Source organism: Sphaeramia orbicularis, chromosome 16 (genome assembly GCF_902148855.1).
Source record: "Sphaeramia orbicularis chromosome 16, fSphaOr1.1, whole genome shotgun sequence".
Taxonomy (NCBI): Eukaryota; Metazoa; Chordata; class Actinopteri; order Kurtiformes; family Apogonidae; genus Sphaeramia; species Sphaeramia orbicularis.
In genome coordinates this window covers 35,020,810-35,030,651 of record NC_043972.1, presented here as the reverse complement: position 1 = coordinate 35,030,651, position 9,842 = coordinate 35,020,810, and the positions used below count along the sequence as shown (strand labels likewise).

The following is a 9,842-nucleotide window of genomic DNA, read 5'->3' as shown; positions in this document are numbered from 1 at the left end:
ATGCTTGCCAAAACTAATCTCATAAATTCTGATAAAGACCGTTCCTGCCAATTCAGAATATATGTCCAGTCACCCTAAATGCTGGTCTAAGTACAGTTTAGCAGCAGCAGCAGCAGCAGCATCCCCTAGGAGGAGGAGGGGGAGGGGGAGGGGGTGGGGGGGGTGGGGGGGTGGTGCACTCCTCTCTCCTCTCCCTCTCTTGTTAACGAACAATCAGTTAAAAACTTTATTGGTCCCCATTTGCTTCCTCAGCACATTTTCCTCGATCCTCTGTCTCTCAACCATGGAACCACCTTGTTCTCTCTGTGCATTCTTTCACTCTGTCTCCATGTGTCTGCATCAGCCCCCCCACCCCACCCCCACCCCATCTCAGTTTCAGCCTCTTTTTTTCTCCTCTTGCCCCCTTTATTGCTTTGCCTCATTACCTCCATCTTCTTTTCCTCTCTGGCTCTTTTTCTCTTACACCCACTTGCCTTTGCCTCTGTCCTCAGTTTCTGTCCTTTGCTTCAATAAGAGTAAGGCAAGCCAGAACACAAGAAAACATGCATCAGACAAAACATGAGAGAGTTTGTATTTACAGATCAACAGCTCTGCAACCTCCCAGATCTAAAATCTTGAATATGTATGTTTGTTTGTACTTTTAAATCAGGGTCAGAGATGACATTTTCTGCACAAACATGTTTGACAATGGATGGTTGAGTGATGATGAACTGTAAAGTGTCTGTCCGTAAGTAAAAAAACATCTGTGAGAGATGTGACTGTTAGAAAATATATATCATCTCATTATCTATCAAATTCTGTTTAATGTAAATAATAATAATAATAATAATAATAATAATAATAATAATAATAATAATAATAATAATAATAATAATAATAATAATAATCCATTTTATGAGTAGAATTAAAGGCAAAAAATTGAGAAGTATTTATTCTAGTTGTGAATGGCTTGTCAGTACAGAGTGGATTTTAGACCATGTAAGGGACTGTATGCAAGACATTTCTCTAAGAAAATTTGCTTTCTGCTCCAGAGAATGTAGCTGCATATAATATAGTGATGATATAGGAAAGCAGTAAATGAGGTCCTAGTTGTATTACTATGTATTTGTCAGTTTTCAATCTGTCTAATGGTGCATTTACATATAAAACTAATGATTTCTTCTCAGAAACCTCATCAGTAGTTAATGTGCGTACTGCAGCATTATTTATATTAAGCATGTAAGAAGAGACAGCACAGCCAAGGACTCCAGATTGTATTGACATTAATAGAAAACCCTTGCAGACAACTCCACTGACAATCAATGGAAGACTAAACTGTAAACGCACTCCAATTTAATGTTAGACCGTTAAATCTTGCTTCATTGTAAAAGCTCAGTTGTTGTTTACATGCAGCAAATCATTGTTGAAGTGGCTTTCTACTGAGTACCTTCATGACGATACAAATAAGTTTTATATTTTTCTTAAGCCATGCTTCTGTATGTTAAAAATGTCCTTCTTTTCGTTATTAAACCTAAAGTACTGACTGAAGATTTTCTCAGGTTTGCCCACAATCATTCAATGAATGATAAACCATTACACCAAAATGCATCAGTGATGTTGCCAGTTCATGACTCGAAGAAAAGTATTCTATCATTAGAGTGCTGCCTTTTTTATAAGGAAACAAACACTCTTAAAGAAAATTCCATAGAAAATAACAAGAGTGTCTGAGAAATAAATCCAAATATCATGAAAAATGTTTTTCAGAAACAGCTCCTTCATAATATTTCATCTTCTAGCATACAAAACAGGAACTATTTTGTTTTTCACTGTCCCAGCGTTATTAAACAGGAATTGTGCTTCCAACATATTCTTATTGGTATTATCCTTTCACACACACCCCACTCTCAAATATCTGTCTGCATTTGACCTCTCAGAGGAAATCTTTTGACAGAGCTTCTCCAAAGTTGGGTGCAGCCATGAGGATAGCAATAGTACAGATGATGTTGAAAACACTGAAACCGACCAGACACAGACGGTCGATAACAGCTGCAGCAAACTGCCACTGCTCGGCCAAACTCATTTGCCTGTCCTGCTCACGAACACGTTCCACTAAGAACTGCACTTCTGCCAGAAGGGCTCGCAGCTGGTTGTCCACTGCCCCTGACCGAACTGCTCCACTGTGACTGTGCATGGTCATCGCCCTTCCTGCTGCAGCTCCAGCCTCAAGGCCACCAGGTCCCGAGGATGTGGCAGATGGGTCAGGGTCGGGGGACAATGGAGTCTCTTGTGGGGAGTTCCCAAATTTGATAGGTGGGAGGTGGTGATGGATTGGTGTATCTCCTGCAGCAGGTCCTCCTCCTGCTGCTCCTTCACCTTCTATCACACTGAATCCACTGTTACCCCTTCCCTGACTGATGGTTCTGCTCCTCTGGACTGGCTCTAGTTCTGTGGTGGTCTGAAATGTCTGGAAACCCATATATGGCAGATGACCATTAGGCTGGGGATGTGGATTAGGGCTGGGATCTCTGTGATTTTGGTTAGGGGGGATGACAGCCTGGGTGCTGTGCCGGTGAGTTGTCGAGTACGGCAGAGGGTGGTTGAGCTGTGCCAGGCTGGCCTGCAGGGAGGTCAGGCTCTGAGGGAGGATGGAGGGCACCGGGGTTGGGATAGTGGTGGTGGTTGTGGTGGTGGTCGGAGAGGACAGGGTCTTGCTCTGAGTGTCTGCCTGGCTGTGAGGCAGAGATGGGTCGGCTCCTTCACCTGGACGCTTCATCCGCAAAAACCAAGGAACCCACTGGAGCAAAACCAAGTGCATCTGAGAAACAACAATAAACACTGGTAAGAACATTTAATGCACATTCTGTAACCTCTACCACTACAGTGTCCTATCAGCACGGCTGGGTTTATACTATTGAAATAAGTGTGCTGTAATGTCTCAGTGAGGAAAAAAGCGTGTACAGGCTATGTTTTTAAGAGTTTAAGACTATGGAGACATTCTTTACATGAATGCTGTACACTGTGTGGTTTGGATTCAGTATATTACAGTGCTTTGCATTTTATATCCAATGTATAGTCCAATACACTGTAAGACCGGATAAACTGAGTTTACTTAAAAATTTGAGGAAACCTGTTGCCTTAAAAAATTTAAGTAATGAGTAATGAAAACTTGAGTGTATTAAACTTAAATGCTTGATTTGAATGGAATTGCTATATTAAGTACAACACACTAAATGTCAAGTGAATTTAACTGAAAATCTGTTGCAATGTCAATTGTTTTGTATAATCATTATTAGTGTTATGACCCTGGGTCATAATTTGTCTATTTGTGTTCTATGTATATGTCAGGGTAGAGACTGCGATCTGGTAGGATTGGCGATTCTACCAGTAGAGACTCCGATCGTAGTCTCTACCAGTAGAAACTCCGATCAGAGTCTCTGCTGGTAGAAACTCCAATCCGAACCCTAACCCTAACCCTTCTACTGGCAGGATCGGAGTTTCTACCAGTAGAGACTCTGATCGGAGTTTCTACTGGTAGAATCGCCGATCCTACCAGATCGCAGTCTCTACCCTGACATATATATATTCTGTTTAGTGTGTGTGTTCTCCTCCGTCTTGTAGGTGTGTTGTGCCCTTTTTGTGTCTGTTTGTTTTGCAGGAAGCGGATTGGTGGAGGGTGGTTGCCCAGTCCCTTCTCTTTCTCTCTCTTGCCTCCTGCCAGCTCTCAACCCTGTGTTCCGTGTGTGTGACCGTCAGTCTTCGTGTGCTCGTGTGAAAATTTGATTGTATATAGGTGTAAATAGATGTTTTGTAAATTCTATCCTTTTTCTGGTAGGGGAGGTTGGCTCTTTTTTGTTTCACCTTTTCTCCTGTTTTGAGTTAGGGAGTTTAGGTTAGTTTGGTGTATTTTATTTCTTGCATTTATTTTGAGTAGGTAATTTAGTTTAAACTCTACAGAAGATATTTTGTTTGTTGTTTTAGCCGCTCCCTCCCCTAACCCTTCTTTAGTTGATATAAAAATAAACATTGTGAATTTTAGTTTTGACTGACGTGTGTGCTTGGGAGCTGGGAGGGGACGAAAGTGAGCATATTATATTCGCACTGGTAAACCCCTAGGCCAGGGCGTAACATTAGACTTAATATCATCAGTTCATTGTAGTCAATTCCAAGTTGATTTCAATTAAAATCTTTTGCAATACATTGCTTTGTAGAATTATTCAACTTATTGTATTATAACATGGATGGAAATTAGGCAAGAAGGTAGCTTGATGTAATTTGTCAGCACAGGAAGCACTTTAAATTTAGTAAAGCATAAAAATTGATATGACTCTAAACCATTCATAGATGAACAGGAAAGCCATTGTTCGGCCTATGGCTCTCACTCATGGTGCAGCTCTACAAAATACAAAAACGAACACAAAAAGGCCAATAAACATTGCCATACACACATTAAGTCAAAATTAACACTAACAACACAACCCCGTTGAACCCCTGCACATAAAAATAACACATTTTCAACAGCATGCCCAATACCCACAATGCAATGCAGAGATAAAAATGTGTGGTCATGACTAAAACTTAGTCATGAAATCCATTCAGCTTAAACTTTTTCTTACTTTCGACTATGTCTACAAATTAGTAGAATATACTCATCATTTCATAGTAATGTGATAAAACTTAAATCATTTAAGTACATTTGGAATTAAAGCATTTTAGTAAATACAAAGTCCAGGCTTACAGTATACAAAGTGCCAAGGATTTATTCAGTGCTTGAAGAGTAGTCTCTTATTTTCCTTGCTGGTCTTAGAATAACATTCAGAATATGCTACAACTTAATGATTTTGTCTTCTTGGACGAATTTAAATCTGTTAAAAAGCTGTGTAACTGAAGAACATAATTGCTATTCCTAAAATGGATTTTGTCCCAAGTATCACTCCTCTTATTCCTATCTTTGTTTTTTTTTTACCAGTTGTGTGTGTGTGTGTTTTTGTTTTTGTTTTTTTTGTATGGGTGATAATCTGTATATCTTTGTCATGCTTTATTTTAAGAAATTTAATCTTCTTGGTCAGGTCTCCCTTGAAAAACAATCAAAACTATTAGCCATAAGGTTAATAAAATATAACAATAAAAGAATGATAAGGATGACTTCCTGCACATAAATGTACTGGAAGGATTTAAGGTCCTAGCAATGAACAGGAACACCCAGTATTAGTTACAGTATCACTGGGTAGGAATCAGTATAAGGCAGCTGGACCACAAACAGTCTGCAAACACTTGCTTATTCATTGGGTTTTAACACACAGTATGTCATTTCTGTGGAGGTTTGTATCATCCACCTGTTTTCATTTGCATTTTCAATTAGTACATTAAAAAGCCTGAGCAGAAACACACACAAAATACACAAAAAAACACACAAAATCTAATGCAAATTAATCAATGCAAGAAACAAACATAAACGCTGTCTCACTGGCAATGACGCAACACCATGTGCAAAGAGCTACGAAAACAAAAGGCTTTGACAACAATGTAAGAATTAGGAACACCTTAACACTGATGAAAAGCTGTCAGACAGATCCAGGTTTTTGTTAAAATGCAGACACCTTTCAGTTCCTCCATCAATAGTCCAGGTTGTATTTAAAGGTGTGAAATATTTCATGAGCTCTAACATTTAGGTGACAGCACTGGATGGAAACATGCATGAATACACATTTTTGGCCACAGATTAAAAAGAAAAAAAAAAAAAAACAAAACTAAAATTACAATAAATGTTCACGGAAATATACCAGAACTGTAATAAACAATGTGACACAGAAGAGGTCATGAAGTGCTGTGGGATTGTGGATTGTGAGTTGTTTTCACCAATATGATCAATGAAAATCTAGGGGGTCTAGGACGGGTCTAGGAGGGATCTCAAGCAAAAATCATGTTTACACTAAAAGTATTTTAGAAGGGAGTACAGTTGGTGTCGGCTGCTGCCTTATCGGTACAGACAGCTGCCTGTCAGCCAGCTGAGCCCATAAAAAAAAAAAAAAAAAAAGTATTTTAGAACATTTATATCGTCAAGGCTTATGGAGTGTGCCTATACCCATAAGAAAAATGAAGTTATGACATAGAGGCTGCTGCCTACGATTTGAACCAGAATGGTATGTTTACTGAGTAACTCAATAAGTAACTCAATAAAAAAAAAGTCACGTGAACAGTTGGATGAAAACAATTTCTATATCTGATGAAAAATGCAGCAACTTGGTGATTTTTTTAGTGACATTTTCCATTGAAAAGATGTTAACACAGTGTGTTTATCATGGAAAATATGGTAAAATTACAATATTACCAGCAACATTCATGCATACTTAGATTTTATTTAATAAACTGAAAAATAGTAAAAATAAATACACAATTGTGGCACCTTAAGTTCTTCCAAGTCTCAGATTCTTTTTTACAAGCTCAGATCTTAATCAGCTCGCTTAGGCATGTCAGCAATTGTCATAAGGAGGTGGTCCTCAAAATAAATTTTAAGGACCACCTCCTTCACATCAATATTATGATCTGATTATCATACACAGTAGATGAGCATAACAGTGTCAACTCACCCAGCGTGGCATATGTCCACTGTCAGGGTTGTGGTGATGGAACTGTAGGACAATGACTGTAGCCACTACAGACATCCCTACAATCACCATGGTGCTGGCAAAGTACTGACCTGAGACAAACAAAAAGGGGTAAACATTCCACTCAAAAAGGTGACACAATTCTATATGTTCTCGTATATATGTCAAAACAAACAAACAAACATACAAAGACAGGAAGGCACTGACCTATTAATGGTACAGAATCAGATGTGGCAGGCATAATCTCTGCAACCATCAACATGAAGACAGTCAAGGAAAGGAGGACTGTGATGCCTGGGGGCAGACACAAGAGACTAGTGGGTTGTACAAAAAGAATAAAGAAACCTTAAGAGAATAAATTGTGTGAGTATACTTAGCTGAACAGTGCATTAAGTATGCTGCTCTTGACTTCTCTCCACAATCATCTGTCTTTCTGACACTTCTAGGGAGACTGATTCGATTTTATGCCTCCTCATCTTCTCTCCTGCCATTTACTCTTTTCTTTCTTTTCTTTTTTTCTCTCTCTCCTTACCTCGATCTCACTCCTCATGACAACATACAAAAACTCTGACCGAAAGTTTTCCGACAATATTGACAAAGACGGATTGTTAGAGAAACCCAAGATAAGCAAAATGTTATGTAAAGCACATTCAGCTGGAAATATATTCATATTTTTGTCTGTGCCCTTACACCCAGTCCATATTTACTGCCACCACATCCCTTCCTCCTGTTCTTTTTTCTCACCAAGACTAATTTTCTCCCCTGAATTGGCGGGTAACAGGAAAACCAGCAGGGTCATGGAGGAGAGCAGCACACAGGGGATGAGGAGGTTGAGAGCATAAAATAAGGTCCTTCTTCGTAAGGTCACAACAAATGTAACATCGGGATAGGGCTCTACACAGCAGTCATAGAAAACCTCATGACGTCCTCCGGGGACCTCTGAAGGAATGGAAAAGACAGAGACACAGCAAAGATGATGTTACACTTCACTACACTTCACACCAATGAGGGACCCACATAACTCATTAAAAGGGCTCTTGTTAGAGGGCACACCTCCAGCAAGGTATGTACAGTGTAAGAACTTGCTGACTCTAAAATTATAACGGCTTCTTCCATAAACCACACCCTTACCTTCCACAAAGTTTCATGACAATCTACTTGGTCAGTTTAGGCACATGCATATACTATACACTTAGTTTGCACACACACGTTCACGCTCACTTGAACAAGCAGTGTTACTTTCACTGACTTTAAGCTGCAGGAGCCAAAATCAAGGGGGGAAATACTGAAATATACTCCTTCTCTCTGCAGCTTTCTCCTCTCTGTCCAAATCAAAAGACTAAATTTGAATAAAGAGGAACATGTCATTGTTTCATGCCATTATAGAAAAGCAAAAGCACTTTTTCATGCTTCCCAGTAATAGGGCAGCGCAGTCACATTCAGGTCACATCTGACAGAATCTGATCAACAACAGCATAACTACAGCTTCCAGTCATGTATTTAACCCCTCTTAAATTGTCTGAAAATGCCTGTGACAAACCACAATTAATGGGTGGTGCAGTGGTTATTACTGTTGCCTCACAGCAAGAAGGTCCTGAGTTTGATTCCAACGCCAGGAACCTTTCTGTGTAGAGTTTGCATGTTCTTCCTGGGTTTACATGAGTTCTCTATGAGTACTCCAGCATCCTCCCACCATCCAAAGACATGCCCTAATAGGTTAATTGGTTAATCTAAATTGCCCATAGGTGGGAACGTGAAAATGATTGGTTGTTTGTCTCTATATGTCCAGGTCGTTTTTGAAAATGAGAATCAGTTCTCAACTAACTTACCTGGTTAAATAATGGTTAATTAAAATAAAGGAACAATTGAGCATCAGGGGTAGATTTTCTACAGCCTGAAAACCCAAGCAAAGACTAGATGCAGATGTCTCATGAATTGTCTCAACATAATTTTGCCAAGTGATATTAAACGCACTTCAGCTTTAAGTGATTTTAAAGCAAGCATCCAAAGAACTCCAATCGTTAACCTGACAAACTACACGGATATAACTTAACTCAGTCAACACAAGATAACTAAACTGAGTTGTCTTTAAGTAAGTGCATGTATACGCTACACATCATTAACTCCTTGGCAGATGTAATCAAAACTCTTTCTTTTTACACTCAATTTTTTGTGCAAAAATGAGAAATGAGAGGGAAAATTAATCTGGAAATAAAATGCAGTGAAATGTGAACCTAATCATAACACAGAACAATAAAACAGAACTGAACCAAAATAAAAGGAGAGATTTAACTGTGTGAAAATAAGTGCCATTATAAAAGACATTATGCTGTAAAACGCTGTCTTACCCAGAAGATCCCATTCCCCATTGGGCATGTAACCCGACACATCTGCTTCTTTCATCTGTATGTCCAGTAACCAGCCATCAAATGTCCAAGAGCCAAACTTAAGTTCACAACGCTGGATGTCAAACGGGAACCATCGAACATCTACATTGCATGTGCTGACAAATATTCCTTTGGGGAAAAAAAGTGGAAAGAATAAGAAGTGAAGTAAAATCTTCTGAAAATGCAATGAGACTAAAACACATCATTAAAATATTCTTTAATGCAGCCATCTGGAATTAAGAAATTTGAAAAATATTTGATTCCACTAATAATTTATATATTTTTCTGTAGCCTGAATAATTTGTGTGCAGACCGATTGAATATGTACTTAAGTTTTGAGGATCTGATTCATAAAAATCTTACCTGGAGGCAGATACTCACAAAAGCCACTTGAGTTTACCAGGATATTGGTCTTAAAGGTAGCATCAAACTTATCATGAGCACTACAGGACAGTAACACAGAGATAAGACAAGTAAGAAGACAGCGGCAGTCCAGGGTGTGTGTGTCCTGAATGATACTTACCTGTTGTAAAGTAATATGTCAGGTGTCCAGACCTGCTCAGGAGTGAAACGAAGGTTCTTCACTCCAGGATACTCTGATTGATTCCACTGGAGGTAGTGATCGTACCACTGCTGGGAGACACAAGTGAAAAACTGGTTTTATGTATGAACAGAAAATATGCTGCCAGCAAAAATGTACATTCATAGAAACAAAATACACTGATCGATTGGATTTGTTGTCTCATATTCCTCAGTGCTCATCATAGCTTATTTGAAGTGCAACAGTACGCATTTTGTATTCTTACTGTCATCTCAGTAGACACTGTGTAGCTGTTTCTGCAAGGGAGGGTGGCATGCAAAAAGGTTTTCA

General features: G+C 39.0%; 1 protein-coding gene across 6 annotated transcripts in view; it reads right to left on the bottom strand.

The window, feature by feature from the left end:
• Positions 1-1,238: 1,238 nt before the first annotated feature.
• Positions 1,239-9,842, bottom strand: part of LOC115435342 (neuronal acetylcholine receptor subunit alpha-7-like) — a 14,852-nt gene continuing 6,248 nt past the window's right edge. For 5 of the 6 annotated variants that reach the window (XM_030157672.1, XM_030157675.1, XM_030157678.1 and 2 more), the window contains 7 exons: positions 9,495-9,604; positions 9,335-9,414; positions 8,933-9,100; positions 7,329-7,523; positions 6,792-6,878; positions 6,567-6,676; positions 1,239-2,794 (listed from right to left, as the gene is read on the bottom strand). In XM_030157672.1, coding sequence (XP_030013532.1) covers positions 1,910-2,794; positions 6,567-6,676; positions 6,792-6,878; positions 7,329-7,523; positions 8,933-9,100; positions 9,335-9,414; positions 9,495-9,604 — 1,635 coding nt within the window. In that variant the 3' untranslated portion in view covers positions 1,239-1,909. The remainder of the gene's footprint in view (positions 2,795-6,566; positions 6,677-6,791; positions 6,879-7,328; positions 7,524-8,932; positions 9,101-9,334; positions 9,415-9,494; positions 9,605-9,842) is intronic. The other variant, XM_030157673.1, reaches the window with a different exon arrangement.